This window comes from Vigna unguiculata, chromosome 5, assembly GCF_037176805.1.
Source record: "Vigna unguiculata cultivar grain cowpea cultivar isolate G323 ecotype 2 chromosome 5, ASM3717680v1, whole genome shotgun sequence".
In the NCBI taxonomy this organism is placed as follows: Eukaryota; Viridiplantae; Streptophyta; class Magnoliopsida; order Fabales; family Fabaceae; genus Vigna; species Vigna unguiculata.
Genome location: NC_140796.1, coordinates 44,057,688 through 44,079,013, shown reverse-complemented (window position 1 = coordinate 44,079,013; position 21,326 = coordinate 44,057,688). Strand labels below are relative to the sequence as shown.

General features: G+C 29.0%; 1 protein-coding gene and 1 pseudogene across 2 annotated transcripts; one reads left to right on the top strand and one right to left on the bottom strand.

Moving 5' to 3' along the window:
* The first annotated feature begins 13,372 nt into the window (after positions 1 to 13,372).
* LOC114185323 (uncharacterized) lies at positions 13,373 to 14,777 on the top strand (annotated as a pseudogene). Its single transcript, XR_014995298.1, has 2 exons — positions 13,373 to 13,854; positions 14,259 to 14,777. The product of XR_014995298.1 is annotated as an uncharacterized LOC114185323 (transcript).
* A 56-nt stretch (positions 14,778 to 14,833) lies between these two features.
* On the bottom strand, positions 14,834 to 18,098 carry LOC114185322 (putative protein phosphatase 2C 39). Its single transcript, XM_028072983.2, has 5 exons — positions 17,932 to 18,098; positions 16,603 to 16,851; positions 16,180 to 16,456; positions 15,814 to 15,968; positions 14,834 to 15,473 (listed from the first exon to the last, which is right to left on the bottom strand). Exons 1-5 carry the CDS (start codon positions 17,962 to 17,964, stop codon positions 15,336 to 15,338), a joined length of 852 nt encoding a protein of 283 aa, XP_027928784.1. The 5' UTR covers positions 17,965 to 18,098; the 3' UTR covers positions 14,834 to 15,335.
* Positions 18,099 to 21,326: the final 3,228 nt, after the last annotated feature.

Here is a 21,326-nt window from a genome sequence, read left to right as displayed (position 1 = left end):
TATACTTGACTATTGGCCACAATTTTTGTTGGAACTATAGCCTATAACAATTTGTTTTTCAAATATTTTTTTTTTGTTTTTGTTTCTTTTTACATAATTTCAAAACCTGAAAAATATTTACACAAATATATGTAGAGACAACCAAATCTCATAACAAAATACATAGCAATTTTAAATTGAAGTAAGTACTTAATGTACAAAAGTATCTACTTAATGTACAAAGTACAAATTACATACAAAATAGACTACCTATTTGAATTATTGTACACTTGAATTATATACTTGGCACATGTTTTCCTTACATATGCTATTGAATCCAAAATCAATGGCCGGGGATTGTTGAAATTCTACAAAAGACTTCAATTAGTACATAAAAGAGAAAATTTTAAAGTTCTTTGAAGTAAGTAAATTATTACATGTTTGAATACCAGCTCGAACAATGGTTGTCATCCATATCATAACATAATACCCACACTCATACAAGCTGGGTTGTCTATTACATTACAAATATATCAACACATTTATAGTAATTGAGGAAGAAAAAGAAACAATCAATTGCAATTATACTGAAATAGCTAATCTTGAGCGACATCCATGCCAACTCAATTTTTTGTCTCCTTTGACCATGTTATGTGCAGTGAATACACTATGAAAAAATACATTAGTAAGACACACTTATATAAGAAGAAAATTTCATAAGATTGAGGTTCTTAGCAATCTAGTACTTATTTGAGATGTATGAAGGGAGGCTTATGCAATGAGCAAAACCAAATATCAGTGTTATTTGTGACAACCATTTCTTTTTGTTACTATTATTTTCTATATTATACTTATAAAAAAAATTTAACACATAATTTTACAATAACATATAACATACTTAAAATATTCACATATACATATATTTATATATTTTACAGTATTGTATGCATATTAAATTTACATCATTTGGTACATATTATATTTTCTACACAAGAAGAGGAAGAAGTATTATTTATTTACAGTTTCCCCTTGTAGGTTAACCTTTAAACATGTGGAGGAAAAAAAGTTATGGATAGAATTCACTTGGACTATTGGGGGTAAATAAAAAGTGACTCCAATTTGTCCTTCTAGGATAACCGGTGCATTTGGAGCATTTAGGAATGTAATGGTAGAATTTCTAGTTTCTTGAAACATTACCGAATTATTTACCGCATTAGTTTGCCATGCGTTTCCCGGAAATACTACTACTACATCGGCAAGGAATGGGTCGAACATGTTAGGGGTAGTCATCTACGATGAAATTATATATTTTTTTAAACACAGCCATAAAATAGGGAAGTGAGACAAATATCACAAAAATATAGCATATCTCAATAAAATAAAATAAAAACTCTTTCAAATTCATGAAATTGGGTTTTTATCATACTTTAAAAAGATTTTGATTAATTTTGTAGTGACTAGTCAGTAAATGAGCCTCATCATGGGCAACAAAGTAACCCAAGAACATCTCATCTTGAGTAATATCCACTCATTTAAATCCCCAAGATCATAACTCTAACTACATAATCAAATCTTTATTTATCATAATTTTATTTTGATATTAAACTATATAATTGTATAATAAATAAATAAATAGGATTAGTGCATAACTAAAAATAAATATAATAAATAAAGAGAACTAGTACCGGAGACAAATATAAATAAATAAGATGAATATAAATAAATAAATAACAATGGAAACTAAAATATAAATTAAAATAAGATTAGGGACACCTCACTGAAGGTAAATATAAAAATAAAAATAATTATAAATAGATGAAAAGATAATAAAAGTAAGAGAATAAGATGATAAATGTCTTCTCCCCTACCTTAGTTATTGTGGAAGATATATCCAAAAAAATTGTAGCTACTCTACGAATAACTTCGTGAATGTTTTTGCCTTCTTTTTTCTTTCTTCACGATTCATCTCATCATTCATTTTTCCTTCATTCTATCCCTATTTATAAGTCTTCTTGTAATCATTACTTGTGATTCAATTTGAACCTAAATTCTTTTAGTTTGACATTTTGGTTTGATTGAAATTTTTCGTTAGAAGATTTTTTTTTTTCTTCTACAGTAAAAATGCACATGCTTTATACCTGAGTTAATAGATTTTGTACTATCCTATAATTTCATCCCCACTTTTTTTTTCTTTCTTTATAATAGATTAACTTCTCACCAAGTATTCACTGTTATCATTTCTTATATTTATTCAACCTAAACTCATTCTTATATATTTGTTTAAGAGATTTATTTATATAACTAAAAGTTTGTGTAATCATGTTAGAAAGTTTACCGTTCTTCTTTTGTTTATTATTCATATGTTTACAGATAAACAAATGCATTTATATGTTCATAATTTATTGTAATAAATATATTATTATTTCTAATATATATATATATATATATATATATATATATATATTTTGTAGATACATATTACTTAAGTTAAAAATATAATCATTATTAAACTTGAAAATGTTAGATTATAATTATAATACAACAAACTACTCTTACTCATTAATAATATATAAGGGACGAAATATATTTGCTTCTCTTACCCCAAAGGACTTGTGATATATTCTTGGATGTCCATCTTATTGTTCTTGGCTTAAATGGGTTGGGGGTCTATGAACTCATACACATCATTCTTTCTCACGTTCTTACAAAAACCATACATATATCTAAACACAAAAGATTGTTTCAATATACGTAATTAGATACAATAATTGAAAATAAAAAATGGTTCAGAGACTTACATCATCCATAATTAAAATTGTAATATTCAATTTTTGGTCCCCGTCACAAGTTTTAAGATATCTTACATGTATAAATACAATGAAATCTTACCGGTTCTCCCAATTCATCCCATGAAACTACCATTGGATTATCATGTATAAATTTAGCAAGTTCTTGTAAATCATCCGTACTCCTTCACAAATTATTCTTAATAGAATTAATTGAGATTAGGAAAATTTGGGGTATTTATATTGATGTTATTTACCAATTTTGAAGTTTCTAAACAATAAAAAAAAATCAAAACAGTAAAAATATAAACCTTTACTATCTTTATAAATTATTTTATTTTTTGTTTTCCATTTGTATAAAACATAAATAAAAGCTCAATATAAATTTTACAGAATAAAAACAGGTCTTGCTTTTTCATAATTTATTTATAAAAATAAAAACATTATTATCAAATAACAAAGCTTTTCTTAAACTAGTATGGGAAATGAATAAAGCAACTACCATCTCATCTTATAAAACTTGAACTTGAATTATCATATTATATATATATATATATATATATATATATGTATGTATATATATACATATATATATATATATATATATATATATATATTTGAGATTTTATATATATATATATATATATATATATATGTATATATATATATATATGTATATATATATATATATATATATATATATATATATATATTTGAGATTTTATATTTAGATGATTTAAACATTATGATTGTAGAATACTACTAGCACCCAATATAAAAAAAAGAGGTTTAATTAGTTGGATGGTACCCACTTTTAAAAAGATGTCAATTGACTCTCAACTTTTGAAAAGATGCCTCAATTAGGTCCTTTTCAGCAAAAATTTTATTAACATCGTTAAGGTTATTGATATTTAAAACTAAGTATTGATATTTATATTAAAATTTAGTGGTAAAAGTCATGAATTAAGATAAAGGCTTTAGTAATTTTTGTCTGAAAGGGACTTGATTAAAACACTTTTTCAAAAGTTGGAACTAGATTGACACATTTTTAAAACCGGATACCAAACTGACACATCTGAACGAAAGTGAATATCATCCGACTAATTAAACCCAATAAAGAAGTAGCACTTTGCATGAGACAACCCGGTATGGACAAAATTATTATTTATTTGGGTTCAATCTTAATAAATGTGAGTATGTTTATCATATTTATGAATTTTATTTTGTAAATAATGCTTCTTAAATAATCATTTCATAAGTTATAAATATAATTCATGTGTCTATGCTTATCTATATATACATGTTTATATGTTAGTTTATTAGTACCACAATAACACATTAAAACAAAGTTAATACATATACTATAGAACTATCACTCATCCTTACGATGCTTTGTTTCGAAAGGAAACATAAGAAATGGAACAAAGTAAAAAAATCGAAAATGAAACGCAAAATCACCAAAAGTAAGATAAATCTTGATGTATATTTTCAGTAATTTATAAAGAAAGTTGCCTTTAAAAAAAAACTTTATTAAATTTTACTTATAAAAATGAATTATAATCGATTAAAGAAGAAACTTAATGAATTAATTTAAATAAAAAATAATAATATTTGTTATTTTACTCTAACATACTAAAGAATTAAGATCTATAAATGAAATATATTTAACACTTTAAAAATATATTATTATTATTATAATAAAATGAATAATTAATTTTTTTAAATAATTAATAAAATTAAATCAATTTAATATTTTTTAATAGATGTTTAATATTAAAAAATAAAAATAAAAAATAAAAAGGCATTAAAATGAAAATAAAAAAATAATTAATTTAAATTTTGATGATTTATTTTAATATATTTTATTTTGAAATATATTTCTTGTTTATTAAAGTTTTGTAATAATTTTATTTAATGTAAACTTTATTACTTTATTTTACATTTTAAGAAAATAGTCTTTACATTTAATTTAAGAAAAATATTTTATAAATTATTTTTTCAATATATTAATTTACAATTAAATTTCACCACATGAATTAAATGCAAATATTTCATTTCCTTCTCCTCAATGCAACCCTTTTTATTCATTCTCCTCCTAATAAAAAAAATCATAACTAGTTTTTAAGCTTTGGATTAAACAATATTTATTTATTAATAACTTTCAATTAAATACACATTTAGTTCTATTCATTTTAAGTAAATCAGTGAAACCACATACGCTACATGTGTGTTCATTTTTTGGATGACAATAAAAAATAATAAAATTATTATTATTATTATTATTATGAAATTACATATAAATAATTTTTTATAAATTTGTTGTAAATACTTTTTATTTATTTTATAGGTAGTTTAATAATTAAAAATTGGTCAAATGAAAGAACGATTAAATTAAAAAATTAGTAAAATCAGTAAAATAATTAATTTAAGGGTTAAACATATTTTTAGTCCCTCAAGTTTCAATGAATTTTGGAATTAGTCCCTCTTCGAAACTTTATACTAATTTAGTCCTTCATTTTTAGAAATGCGTGGATTTAGTCCTTCTTACCAAATTTTATGAAGTTTATTTGACATTTTAAACGCATTTTGTGATAATAAAAGGGTAAATGTAGGGACCTAAAAGATAACAAAGATTAGTGTTGATGTTAAAAGATGACACTCGATTATTATATTAATAAAAGTCATATTATAAATATAAATCTCTATTAATCAAGTTTCTTTTAATAAGAAACACTATATCTCTATAACTTTTTTCTAAACCTTTTCTCCATATCTTTGGTTCCATCTCTCATTTGTCTAAAGATTTGAGTATACCCTAAAACTCTTGGTAGCAAGGTTTATCCTTAAGTTCATATTTTGTTATTTTTAAAGTCTTGTTTATTTTTGTAATGCTTGTGTGAGGTTAGGGGGTTGCATGTGTCATCCCAAGGCTATAGATGAATCTATGTTCAATTTGGATAGTTAGGTATGATCAAATCATTGATATGAGCATTCTTTGTTCATATATTTCCTTATGTGTGGTTAAGAGTGCTTTGAGGTTGAGGAAATTGTGTTTTGTGCTCATAAGTTAGGTAAGGAAAGTTAGTTATTTAAAAGTTATTGTATTGTTAAATGAGATTGTGGTTAGATTTATGAGTTATGAATGGTTGAATTGATACATGAGGTGATTTTGTTTGTTTGGTGTTGTTAATTGGTGAACTAGTTGAATTGATGAATTTAGATACAACTAATGTATGTAATTGGGATTTTGATGGGAAATTTTATGTCAAGTATTGGTAGATCTGCCTCAATTGATTTCAATGAGTATATTTTGTGCTTGTATAATCTGTTTTGAGTTTTGAAATGTAAGAAAAATACCTGTTGAGACTTATTAGTCGAGTTCACTAATCTAATGATAGAATAAATTTGTTTTGGACTGGTTGAAATTGATGAATGAGATGATTTGTTTGGTTGAATGATTAATTCTATGTTTGGTGAGTTAACTTAATATATCTCTTTAGTAATCTAGATTCTTAAAATGGTTGATATTGTCTTGAAATAACTAGAGATGTCACATTTGAGGATATTAGATTGACAAAATGATATTATAAGCATGTGCCATTATGTGCTTGAACTAGTTCTTTTGTGTTTATTTAACTATTGATGAGGGATTTTTCTGAGAGATAAATTAATTTTTCAAATTGGTGCTTCTTGAGTTAAGATAAAGTTATATTATGATCTTATAGAGTATATTGAGTGGTCAATAGCTCAGAAAAAGTCAAATTGATTAATTAACATTCAGAGAAATTTCAAAATATTTGGTGGAGCGTTAGGCACCCCTGCAATATCGTTGGGCACCAATCAGACTGTGTCTCACTAGCTTGTTGGCATTGTGCATCACTTTTGGACTTTTGGGCGCTCCCAAATTAGTGAGTACCAAGGGGTTTTATCACCTAACGCTACTTACCCAACGGTCGACACCACCTTGTTTTTTTGTCCTGAGTTATCTCAGGAAAATTGAGATTCCCATTTCATTAACTGTCGGATCGAGTTAAAATTTTGATAGTTGGTCATAGACATATTATTCTTTCACTTTGAATGTTGTGATATTTGATTAGAGTTTGTGGTTAGAGTCATGTGTTTTGCCATTTTGATGTACTTAATGGAAATATTGTAAATGAATATTATGCTAATGTAATACTAAATAAATGATGGATTGTTAACATTTAAATTAAAATAAATAATAGGTGATTGATGCTATGAGATAAGTTTGGATTGAGGTAAATGATAATGATGATTTTTATGTGTTTTGGTGTGGTGATTTTAGAGAATAAAATCAATTGTCCCTAGTTTTTACCTTGTTTGATCTCAAGTTTAGTATATTTTGTATTTTCTTGTGTTTTAGTTAGTTTATGTTTGTTTTACCTCTAATATTTATTTTTAATGTGTTAAATAAGTGAATAACAAGCATTTGTGGTGGAGAAAAACAATATTGAACTCAAAAGTAAATACCCGCACTGGGCAACACTAGAATCACGCTCAGCACTGCAAAGTCAAAGAGCAACCAGTGTTGTAGAGGAGTCTGACATTGAGCGACACAGAAGTAGTTTTGCAGAGTTGGCATTGGGCAATGGTTTGAAAGAGGCGTTGAGAGGTGGCATCGTTGACATGTCAAAATGGTTTGAAAGAGGCGTTGAGAGGTGGCATCGTTGACATGTCATTATCTTCCTCTCATGATTTGTCTCCACCTAGAACGACTAATAGAGTCCCTTAGAGGTTGTTTGGGGTGCTAGGAAGCTCTCCACTCCTCCTTGGGTCTTCAATTTTCATCCATGGGAAGGATCTACAATTTGGAGATGGAGACACGATTAAGAGGTGCAATTGGATCATAGAGCAATTGCCAAAAACCTTGGGAGAGGGCTTGCATCTTCTCTTTGGTTTCTATTTCTTCCCTAACTCTTCTATTTGTAAACCCTGGATTCTTCACTATGGAGAGCTAACCCTATTTGTTGATATTAGATGTAATAAACTGAATCTTGTGTATTTTGTGATGGTAATACATATGCTTTTCCATTTCAATGTTAGTATTTGATTTCTATGCTTAATGCTTATTGTGACTTGATCACCCATGGCTTGATTGTTGGCTCTTGAAGTGTTGGAAAATGTCTTTTGAACCTAGGACTAAAATTGAATACCTAATGGAGCTAGTATCTAAGGATATAATATGATTCATTAGTAATCTTAAGACTTTTGAACTTAAAACATGATTTCACTTGTCGAGGATTCAAGGAATTAGAACTTGAAGAATTATCATAGGCTCAAAGTCACTAGGGATATGATTTGAGTATATTTATGAGTTGATTTTGACTTTAGTATGAAATTGAGATGTTTGTGAATGTATAAGAATGAAGTGAATGGAATTTAATCTTGCTAATTGTATATTATTTTAAATTTGTATAACACACCAATTGTATGATAAAAATACAAAAAGAGTTTCTTTGTGTTTTGTGAGCTTTGTTGTTTAATTGAGTTTTGAATTGTAAGAGTTGTCATGTGTTACACAAGTCCTTGTGGAGTGGAGATAACAATATTTACTACTTGCTACGTGCGATCAATGCAATTGACGTTTTTCACTAACAGTAAATTACATATATATGAAATGATGTAATGATGTAAGATTATACGAGAATGTGATGAATGAGCTATGTGTGATAGGTTGCTCTTTGGTTATTTTCTTGTGAGTGTGCCTTCTATCTTGGTATAGTTTATTGTTAATTAGAGGTTTAGATGTGAATGAATACTAGTAATGTTTAAATGTTGTATGAGATGCTAATGTGTGGTTGGGAGTGATGAATGTCAAATGGCTTTCAAGGGAGAAAGCATTCCACTCTTATGTTAGGTGTGTTGAGTAGGGACTCAGAAGGAGATTACCTAGACTTTACTAGATATTCTAACTCATGTAGAAGGTATTTAGTTAATGAGAGTTGATTGAGGTTCTTATGACGAGAATTAGTGTTAAATAGAACTTTTCTGGCGTGTCATAGTCGAACTAACCTTATCATGTAGGAAGGCTTGGTAGAGCCATGGTTTTATAAGCCAAAATGCTATTGAGATCCTTATGACAAATGCATAATCTCTGAGGTCTGATTCAATACATAAATTTCTCAAGAGGTAGTTGTTGTAGTTTATCTAGAAAATTTTGTATGATTGAATGAAGTTAGTGTTTGTGAATGATTGCTTATTTTAATCATCTTGAACTATTTATTGTTAAAAATATTTTAATATAATTTATAAAATAACTAACTAAAATCAAAATCCTACTCTCACTCATGTTTTCATGGACTTTTAAATTTATGGGTTCATGTTATTTATGACTAACAATTATAATTTTTTATTACAAGTTACTCTTGTGTCTCATTTTTCTACCTATAAATAACACTTAGGTGTATGAAAGACACAACATTATCAAAAGTGTTATTCTTTCTTCTCTATATTATCTTTAAGACATTGGTGTTCATAAGGTTCAGAGATCATTCGCTGCACTCGATCGATTGTATCTTGGGAGAGATCGCATATGATTTTGTTTTGCCCTATGTAGTAGGGACATTTTCTCTCTAAAGATAACGTTATGCGTGCCTCAACCTAGGTTATCTCTACTCCTTACCTCTTGTATTTTTTATCTATTATTTATTATTGTTCTAAAAATTATTGAGTCTTTGATTAATATTTTTTATTCATATACGTGTTAGTATTATTATTATTTTAATAATTATTATTATAATAAAACTATGAATAATTAAGTATCAATTCCATAATAAATTTGAATATTTTAATTGAGTCTCTATTACTTCTTTTATTACCCAAATTTTTTATATTTTTTAATTGTTATCTTACTTGTTTCCATATATATATATATATAAAAAGAAATATGACATTATGATTAATATAAAATGATGCTAATGAATATAAAATGCTAAATGACTTTATTATTTTAGTTTAAAATATGTTGATTAACGAAATTATCATAATCCTTGATGACTTCCACATTATTACAATGATTAAGGGACTCTACTGTCACCTCTACGATGAAATCATGTCATCTAACATGGTTTCGTACGATAAAAATCAGAATTTGAATTTTCTATTGAGTTTAAAAATCACTAATCATTTTATATTAATTATGATATCATTATATCAATCACATAATCTCATATTTCTTAACATGTGAAAATAAATAAGATATCCACTAAAAAGAAAAATAAATGACAAAAGAATTAAAAACCATAAAATTTTGAGTAATAAAAAAAGTTAATAAAAACTCAAGTGAAAGTATCAAATTTATTAGGAAATTAAACTCCTTAATATTACATGCACATGAATTATAAACTATGTATTTTTAATTTATTTTATAAATGAATAAAAAATATATGTTATTTTGATTGTTCATATTGAAATAATAAATATATTAATGATGAAAGAGACTTAGACAACAAAAATTAAAAGTATTTAAAAGTAAAAAGTAAGCATTATTAAAATAAAAAAAATTGGTTTTTATTTTATATGATAAAAAGAGAAAGCATAAAAACTTGAAATTTAAAGTGAATTAAGTTATAGAGGTTTAGTAAATATAAGAATCATATGTACTATAATTTTGACTAGTTGAAAAGAGAATATAGAGTTATGATGCATGAAAATAGAGGCAGAATCAGATACCGTTGTATAAAGGCAAAAGCGACAAAGCGTTGATAAGAGAAAAGCAATCGCATGCAAAGAGCCAATGGTTTGTTTTTCTGTATGTTTGAAGAAGACACAAAGGTGAGTTCAAACAAGATCATTTTGATTTTATGCCTTTATTCTCATTTAGCTTACCAAAATCTTGGGACCAACAACAAATTCCAAGCTTCTTGAATCAGATCACTAGTGCCCATGCAAGCTGTCTCTGCACTATCCCTTCTTTACAGACACCAACCAAGAATCTCACTACAACTTCTTTCTTTGTCCTATCAGTATACAATTCTCAACAACTGTCCTTCTTCACACTTTGCTAAAGACACAAACTTGTGGACCATTTCACAAGGGATCACAATTACTATGGCATAATGGGATATATCATTGTGCTTCTGTACTCTCATTTTCATTGCTAATTTCAAGTTTCAATCAAGAAAGATGATGACAGTGCCATGATGACTAGTTAGGTTTTAGTATTCATTTCATGCATCATTAATAAAAACAAAAAATAAAAGGAACAACAAGGGGACCAAACCAACTCAACATGAGAGTGATGGGCATGATTTTTGGAGAAATATGTACACTGTGATATTCCGATTCTCATGGCCAGAAGGCAAATTAAGAGAAGGCAAGCTAATGTTACAACTGATTCTGCATTTCTGACCAAACATCATTTATACCAACAGAAATTGATTTTGTATCCATTAAGTTTTTAGCTTTACCATGATTTTTATCATGATGTGGCCTAAGCACTTACCATTAGGCATGACATAATTCGACTATGACTCGGTCCATTTGGCTTCCATCATGGGATAATTAATGTTACTTGCAACAATCTTTACCTGAACAATTATCTACTGTAAATCGAACTCGTGACCTGGGTTTTGGTACCAATTGTTGAATCAAGTATTTACCACTAGGTAAAAAGCTATAGCCGTTAGTCATGACACAACTTTTTCTACTTAAGAACTAAATAATCCAAACGTCACAATTCAATTGTGACTTGACCCACTTCATCACTACCGTGGAACAATTGATGTCACCTAGAACACTACAACAGGATAAAGGGTATCTAAAATCCTTATCATATAAAAAGCCAACTGAAACATATTACAAGAACATATTTGCAAGTCTAACTTGCTTTACCTTTAAGATGTCAAGATAAAAGCACAAGGAAAAAGTACAAGAACATATTTGCAAGTCTAACTTGTTTTACCTTTAAGATGTCAAGATAAAAGCACAAGGAAAAAGTCAAGGTAAAAGCTTAAGTGTTATTTTCCTCTCTCCTTTACAGAAGTTTTTATGAAGTTTCTCTGAATTATTAAGTATTAGTTGTGTTGTGCTTAATTAAGTCTTTGAATTTTAATGAGTTTAATAACTCCATCAAAGATTAATTAAGCAGGCATGACCACAAGATTGAAAACCATAAAACTGTCATAATAAAAGACATCAATAGTCAAACATCAGTTAACGTTTTTATAACTTCCAAATGAAATGAATTCTCCTGTTTTCTTTTCCTCCCAATTGAAAATAAAATCCTTTTTTTCTGTAACATTGATAAGATTGAAACTATTTGCTTTTGTCTGTTACAACTAGAAGCCATCCATGGTGAAAACTCACATCAAGTGGCAAGTACAATGGCTCCTTGCCTTCTTGTGCAACCATGGTGTTAGCGTGCTGGGTCATGTCAGTACCATGATTGTTGTGGCCAAAGTAGTACTATTGAAACATGCATGCGTCAAGATTACCAGCTAATGTGGAATGCTATCCTCCGAACTTTGTGACATCATTTGATATGCATCAAAAAAAGAGTTTATGATATCATTTTATACCAGAGTGGTTGTGGAAGTACAGTTTTCATATTTCCAAGCACTAAATATTTCAACCGTTTAAACAAATGTGCATCATTAGATCTATTTCTTTGGGCTCATTTGCTTCTAACTAAAGCCAAAGTGAAATATGTTTCTGATGTGAAAATCTAAAAATTATTCAAAGCAGAATCTGCACTTAATTTGATCCATGGTGAATTCAAACGTACCCATATTTTCTTGAGAAGTTACAGAGTTGATTTTCTTGTTGATGTTCCCTAGACCTTTGGCTTCCATGAAAAATATGATATGTTTCTTTCAACTTTCTACCCTTTCCCACTGCAATGAGTACTTCACAAGCTTTTGATTTCAAATCCAGTTCACAAGTACATCTGTCACTGTGCATCTCAATAAAATATTTTAGTGATACAAGTAACAGAGAAAACAGACCTATATACCTAAACCCTATGTTTAAGTTTGTTACTCCTAGTAACTTCCATATTGGTAGTGAACCATAAGAACAGTTCTTAATTTGCTATGTTGGATTAGTTGGAATTGTGGTGCACTTAGAATGGAGTACTTGATTTTGCTTACAATAATCTAACTCAAAAAATTCTCTTCATATAAAGCCTACAGTGTCAAAGTCCAAATTAGCCCTGCTGGTACTGTCATTCTGATTCTGTGTTTAATCATGCAGATTTTTGCATGAAGTCATTAGTAAATTATATATATCTTTCTGTAAATACAGTAGATGAAGGCTAGGGATGGCTGTGCATGTGATATGGGTCCTTCACCTGCGTATCAGAAATCACATCAACAAACAAAGGGAAAATCCTTCTCTGCTAAATTGTAACTCCTTGAGCACCATTAGATAGGCATTTACCACAAAGGAACCAAAATTGACAGCACTGTCACTTTCAACACATCATTCATGCAAAATCAATCCCCACTTCCCACTTATTACAACAAGTGATATTTAAACTTTGCTTTATTTGCTTATCATTACAGACAAAACAAACCACATCCCCATGCATGACTTCCCCCCCACCCTATGCTAACAAAGCAAACAACCAACAAAATGAAGTTTGTGGTCCACACCCTTCCCTCTTCTTTTTCTACCTTTTTGGCTCCATATAAACTCTTCCATTCACTCACAATGCTCCCAGAGACAAGCTCTAACCGTTTTCTTGCCCCCAGCATCTTCTTCTTCTTCTTCATACTTGTCAGAAGAACTCATAATGGAGATCAAGAGTAGAGACAGGAGGCAAGTGTCAATTGAGAAGGTGAGGAGAGAAAGTCCAGTTGAAGTTGAGGATGAGGAAGAGGAGGAGGATGAAAGTGTGGCTGGCGGTGAGGGCTGTCTTGCAGAAGATGAGAGGAAGAAGGGTGGTGCAGGTGGTGGTGGGAGAAGAGGGTCCACTGGGGGTGGAGTTTCTCCACCTTCTTGTCAAGCAGAGATGTGTGGTGCTGATTTGACTGTTGCAAAGAGGTACCATGGTGTGTGAGCTTCATTCCAAGGCACCTTTTGTGATGGTTGCAGGAATGAGGCAGAGGTTTTGCCAGCAATGTAGCAGGTGTTAAATCCCTCATCTAAACTAAACCATTTTCTCTTAATGTAAAACTGTATTGCCTTTAGCATCTTCATTATATATAGTAGAGTGGATGGATCATGCTTTATCCATGAAAACTTTGAAACTAAGCATTGTACTACTTTTGAAGTAGTCCTTTAAATTCAAACTATGAACAGACTTATTAGAATTAGAGGCATGCCTTGAATCTTAATCAGTGACTAAAGAATTTGTTGTTGTGTTACTCAAGAAACATTTTCTGATGCATACATCAGAAACATACATTAAAAAATCAACTTCAGTGCTTAGATCTTTTAACATATCTTTCATATAAAGAACAAGTGTCAACTATTTCAAGGGATTGCTTCTGTGCATTTGCCTTGTTAGAAACCTGTGATGAGTTTGTGCAGGTTCCATGAGCTGGCAGAGTTTGACGAAGCTAAAAGAAGCTGCCGGAGACGCTTGGCCAGACACAATGAACGGCGCCGGAAGAGCAATGCTGAGACTTGCAGTGAAGGATGCAGCAGCAGCAAAGGACAGAACCCTACAGAAAGCCTATGCAGAAATGCTGATGACTGGGGAAGAATTCAGATGAACATGGCAAGGAATTCTGGTTACAGGTCCTTCCACTTCAGATGAATTCAATGTGTTCATCAGCATGCTCCCTCTCTTCTGTCAATGGATCTTTACAATATGCCAAGGCATATAATAAAGTCCACTTTTTATGTTACGAGAATAAGAATCTAAAACCAGAATTAAAAACCCCCAACACTTAAAGGTGGTGTCATATGTAAACTACGTCATAGTGCTGAAGCTCTGTATTTTATTATTTACTTACCAAGTTTCTTATTTTCTGTGTGCCTTGATACCACCCTTGGAATGATGTATTTCCCCATTATTAGAATAAAATCTATTGCTTATTGAGTAAATTCAGGTATCTCTTTCAATTATTTCTATAGATTCAACAGACTCAAAACGCATAAAATGGTAAAATAAAATCTCCACAATATATCTGTAGGATTTATTTGCATCTCCAGTAAATAAAACTGTAAGATAACTCAAAATGGTAACAAACATGTTCTTGTCTGCCCCTGTCAATTATTGATATGCTTATGACACTGCAAAGCCATCACCCTCCATCCTATTTATGAAAAGATATTGTTGAAGGTCATTCCCATGTTCCTTCTGAAAAATAACAACAAATTATGACAACAGTGATAGGAGTAATACAAGCAAATAACTTGATCTAAAATCTTACAGGCCTAGGCAGTGATCTAAAAGTATGGTTCCAAGATCACTGACAAAGCCAAAGCTCCTTGCAAACTCGCAGATTAAAGTTTGGTCCATATAATCACAGAATCTACATCTTGCCCACATTGTTAATTTGCATGAAGGACTCAACATAATTTATCATTTTATTCATTACACCGCAGTATATGTTACACTTGCAAGTTTCTGGATCAAAGTATGTCATGTGAGTGTTGTGATCACTGAAATTTGACAACAATGCACGAGATATCATCAGTGCTTTTCTTGTTAACTGCTTCTTCGGTAAGGCGCTTTGCTGAAGACCGAGCATCCTTTATATTTCTGATACAATTAACTGCTTCTTGATTTGACATGACCTGGAATAATTTGAATAAACAGATTTGAACATTAGATAAAACTCCACAAGCACCAAACATGACTACTTAGAAACTACTCTTTAGTCCCTATCCTACACATACACTCTTTAATCCCTGCTGTCCAAAACTATAAGGACTAAAACCGATTAAAAACATACTAAACAGAGTTAAAAGGTATGTGTGCATGGACTAAAAACAAGTATTTTCTAAATCGTTTAAGATTATGCACACACAAGAATCAAATAAGTAATTAAACCTATCAAATATATACATTGATAGATAGATAGATAGCTAGACGGTTATAAGGTGTTTGCATCATGCTTCATTTATAAAAACTGACCTTCCATAATCCATCACTGGCTAATATAATGAACTCTGCATCATCATTTATATTCTCCACTGTCACAAATGGCTCTGAACTCAAATGTTTCTTCAGGCTTTTGTCACCAAAAGCCCTTGACACAGCCAGCCGTCCATCAACCCGTGGAACATCCCCTGAAGTAATGACAAAAGTTGCATACTTAGCACTGGAACAAAGTCTATGCCGCTCTAAGTGAACTTTTTAAAGCAAGCAACTCAACTAGATCAGAAAAACAGCGAGAATCATTAGCTTAGTTCTATGCTACAAATCTCACAACTGACCAACCTAGCGGAGCATTTAGTAAGATTGATGCTAAGTTATAATGCATTTTAAATTATGTCATACCTGGAAAGTTTGATACAAAACCACCTCTATTCTTTATATCTTCGTGCTCCGTGTTTGGTTCATGATCCACTGATAATTGTTTGGCCACACCCTTCTTGCATAAGACAGCCCTGGAATCCCCAATGTTGGCTACTATTAACTTCTGACAATTGACTAATATGGCTGTAACTGCAGTTGAACCTCCTCTACCTAATTCACCCGACATCTCTAAAATATTAGAATCAGTTTTACTGTAAGCTCTCTTGACAGCATCTGCAGGTTCTTTCCAGAAGTCAGGCTACACAAGACAAAAAATGATTGAACTTCTATTAAAAATAGTAATCATATTCCTTTAACTATAGTTAATTTTCAATTTTGAGGATATCCCTGAAATTAATCTCCTTTACAGTTAAGTAATCAGCAATAGCTAACAACATGCATTACCTCTTTTAAGATATTGTCAAACAAATGAGACTGCAGGTAATTAGGTACATTGTGACCGGCATGTCCATCAAATATTGCAAACAAACCTAATTCATTGCTATCTACTTGCTTAAATTGAGCAACAACATAATCCTCCATGTCATGATATGATTTTCCTTTTACCAAGTGAAAGCCATGAGTTATGTTCTTCGACATCTTGCTCTTGCCTTTCCCTGAATCAGTGTCTGATGAACCCAAACCAACTTTTACCTGCAAGCAACATGCTCATGTCAAAAAATGACTATAGATTCATGCTTTGGTTATCTATATGTGAAGTAGTTAATCAAGTGGGTGATTGACCTTGCCATATATGGTCCTATGGTCATTAAGAAGATGCCCATGTAAAGAATATATTATGACCAGAGAAACCAGTGGTGCTCTCCCAACCCTCTCCGTTACAACAAGAAAACTTTATCTCAACACTGAGATAGGTTACATGAATCACACAACCACTCTCCCAAATTTACACTATATAACAAGATCGTTTGTTACACTTTGTATTAGAGCTGTCAAACAATGATCTAGCTCACATAGATAGGTCAAAGCCAAACCCCCCACAAACCCTATTGTTAAAACTTAACCTAGCTCATTCAAAGTGATATATTATGATTTTGCATTTCCCTGGAAGGAAATTAGAAAGCCCTCAACTTCTTTTACCATAGCTTTTGCAAAGTTCATTAAGGCAAATCCCAGATGGCTCTTAATGGACAAAGAACCAGGTTTTGGAAGAAAGCACTCTTAAAATCTTTATTTTGTAACTTTGTCATTTCAAAGTAAAGCCTAGGGTATGACAGAAACGAGCAAACATGATAAGCAGGTTGGTTCTGGAACATACCCTCACTCATCACAATTTACATACTCATACGCATTAAAATCAATTGAAGTATTTGACATGATCCGGTATATTTATCTCACACCGGAAACAAAGATGCATATGAGTTTCAGTGATATGTTTTTCTACAGATCGGAGATAGCTGAAAGATAATAACATTAGATTGCAGAAAAGTGATTGCAAACACTCTCTTACAAGTCAAAGTCAATGATGGAAGACCAGGCACACTCCATGAATCGGTTCAACAACAACCACAAAAAGCATACAAATAAAACAAGTTGAGTTTATTAACTTATAAGCAACAAAAAGCAATCCACAGAATCGAATGATGAAGAGTAATACCCACAAATGAAGATCTACATCATTTATCAATTGATGAATATAAAAGCAAGAAAAATGTGATCCAAGAACAGCCACCACTAATTTTCTATGCAATATCAAAAGGGAATGACTTGTACCTTCATCTTGTTAAGGATTTCTCTGGTGGTCATAGCTGTTTTCCTTGAGCTGATGAAAAGAGAGGAAGAAAAAGAAGGCAAAAAAGAAGAGAAAGATGAGTGACTGTGCTATATGCTGATGAGGATGGAAAATAGTGGCGTTGACAGACAGGTCTGAAAAGGACAAGTCCACCATGTTTGATTTTTTGATAATTTTCTTTATGTATATAAGAGATATCTGCATTGATAATCAAAACTTTATCCTTTTGAGTAAAAATTATCAAAATAAACTTACTTTCTAATAATGTATTTTCATTTACATTGGAAGAATCAAAACAACATTCTTAAACAATCTACGTATTATTATTTGTTGTTGTTCTTTGATAACTACTAAAACTGTTATTTAACTCTACGTTTTACACCCCTTCTGCAAAATTTCCATATTTTACCAACCTTCCCATAGATTTGATTTGGTTTCTTCTCTTATAATCCTATATCAGGTGTTTTCAATAGCTAGCCCTCCACGTGGAATAGAGCAAAATTTTAAGGTTTAAAGTAAGTTTTCTTTTTTTTTAACTATACATAGCTTTTATCTTTAATTTAAAGATTTAACCTTTTATGTTCATCGTTTTCATTTCGTTTAAATTTTAATAAAAAGTAATATTTTTTGAAAATGGGTAAAATTATATATTTTTATCTTAAGTAGAGATTAAAATTAGTTATTCTTCTATACTTTAGTTTAATTTAGTTTCCAACTTAAAAATCGTATTTTTAACCTAATTTTATTAAATTTATATAAAGTTTCAAATTTAATATCATATTTTTCTACTAACATCAAAATAAGATGTGTCTAGCTGTATAAATAACTATTTAAATATTATCATAAAATACACTAAAAACTTAAAATAAATTTAATAAAATTTTATTAAAAAAATTAAATTCACATATTTTAAAAATTAAAAATTAAATTAAACCAAAATTTTAAAAATAGACTAATTTTCACATAAAATTAAAACATTAAAATATATTTAACCAACTAAAAACATCTGCCAAATTATTATAAAAACTAAAAAGTAACCTTCTAGAAGTATAATAACAAATAACAAAGATAAAAGTTGAAATAATGCAGGCGCCACAAGTATATTTTAAGAAATTAAATATAAGCTTTTCAGTTGTTGATAAATTTTTAAAATTAAATTTAAAATGCAAAAGTAATTCTAATATAAAATTTATTCTTCAAAATATATACTTGTAAGTTTCAACTCATGAGATATAATTATAAGAAGTACTCATTGGCTCAATAGTAAATATTTTTTGATAATCTGAATTTATACGTCCAAATAAAACACTTATAATCTGAATTTGGTTTTTAATAAAGGAATAGCTTTTGAATAAAATACATTGAACAAATAATTGAAAGACTAAACTTTAAAATTTTATTTAATTGCGTAAAAGTTGTACGCTTACCCATGTTGACTAATGGCTACCGTGACTTTTTCAATGGATGAAACTTGTTACTTGTAAAGTATATATAGGTATTTCTTTTTATAATTTGATGTGAATAAATAAAAATCTGAAGTAGGTAGAAAGAAGGGAAATTAAACAAAGTAACTTTATTTTTATCCAATTTTATCAAAATTTCCTACACGGTTAAATGGTGGTTGTTGGATAAGATTCCATTATATAATAATGAAATTGTGTTATCTAAACAAGAAATTTAACAAACCATAATTTTTTTTATCCAATTTTATAAAAACTATTTACGTAGTTAAATGATTATTGTTTGATATGATTTTATTTTAAGGAAATTGTGTTACTTAAATATGTGTTTTCCTGCTTGTTGGCATCTGACTCTACGTGAAGTTGTATTTAACTATCATAACTTTTATATTAGTCACAAACAACAACTTGTTTAGTCTAATTCTGCTTTTTTTTTTTTTTTTTTCATTTACAATGAAATCATGCAAGAATTACGCAATTTTAGTTTAGTTAGGAGCAATAGTTGAAATAATATATAAAGGACACAACTTTATGTGATTAAAACTAAAATAATATAGAAAGACAATGACTTCACTTGCTTTTATACTATAGAAATTATGTACTATCTATACAACTTTGACATCGTACAAATGTGAATTTCATTTTTTATTTATTATATTAGTTTGTTATTTTATAATTTGTATGATTGATTTAAATTTGGAAATAAATATTTCAATTAATTTAATTATGTTTTGAGTCTCCAATAAATTTGGAAACTTTCAATTGAGTTCGTATTAAGTTTTTGTGGTTTACTAAGTTCTCAACATATTAAAAATTTTTAATTGAGTTTATGCGATTAGATTGTACAGTTAACTATGTAATGTGATAGTGAACTTACATTACTATTCCGTCACATAATACTATAAGACTTTAATAATGAAGATCTCCCTCGAAGATTTACTATATTGAACAAAAATTATATTTAAAACAAATTAAAAGCATAAAATTAAAAAATATGAAAATAAAAGATAAAAAAAAATTCAAAAATTATAAAATATAAGATTATATAATAAAAAAAAATTTAATTATTAAAGATAAAATAAAAAATATAATTTTAGTTTCATAATTTTTTAATTATCTAATTTTACGATTCATAATTTTATATTTTATAACTTCGTAATTTTATAATGTCATAATATTATAATTTCAAAAATTATAATTTTTTAATCTTATAATTTCATAATTTTATAATTTTTGTAATTTTATAATTTCATAATTATATAAGTAAATATTTTTATAAATTTATAATGGTTTAATTATAGAATATAGAAATATTAAGTGTAAAATTAGATAATTAATAAAATTAAAAATTATGAAATTAAAAGCATAAAATTATATTTAATATTTAATATTTATTAATTTATTAATTTTATTATTGTCTAAATATCTAATTTTATAATTTTAATTTTAATTTGTTTTAAGAATAATATATCGTTAAATATATTAAATCCTTGATGAAGATTCTCATCGTTAAAGTATATTGTAATAGTATTATGTGGTGACATTTAAGCATAATGATTGTGTAAGTTAACTCCTACTAGGGATGTAAAAAAATCCGTACCCGCGAGTATCTATAGATAAAACCCGCAACGGATATGAAATATATATTGTAAATTGACATTCACAGGTAACGGGTACAGGTATTTTTATACCCGTATGTTAAAGGGGCGAGTATGAGTATCATAGTATCCATACCTATGTATACTCGTACCCACTGTACTCTAATTTAAATTAAAAAATAATAAAACATGACTAAAATATTAACATATTGATTTTGAATGAGTTATTTTTTTATGAATTAGTTTTATAAAAATTTCATTTCTTTGTAACATGTCATTCACACTATTTAAATGGGTTATTTGGACTTTGTTTGAAAT

Excerpts from the sequence above, each read along its gene's own strand:
- LOC114185322 (XM_028072983.2), bottom strand. The coding sequence starts at position 17,964 with ATGACCACCAGAGAAATCCTTAACAAGATGAAG. Across the intron at positions 16,852-17,931 it reads AAATCCTTAACAAGATGAAG|GTAAAAGTTGGTTTGGGTTC; the intron begins GTACAAGTCATT and ends TGTTGCTTGCAG. Across the intron at positions 16,457-16,602 it reads TTGACAATATCTTAAAAGAG|CCTGACTTCTGGAAAGAACC; the intron begins GTAATGCATGTT and ends TGTCTTGTGTAG.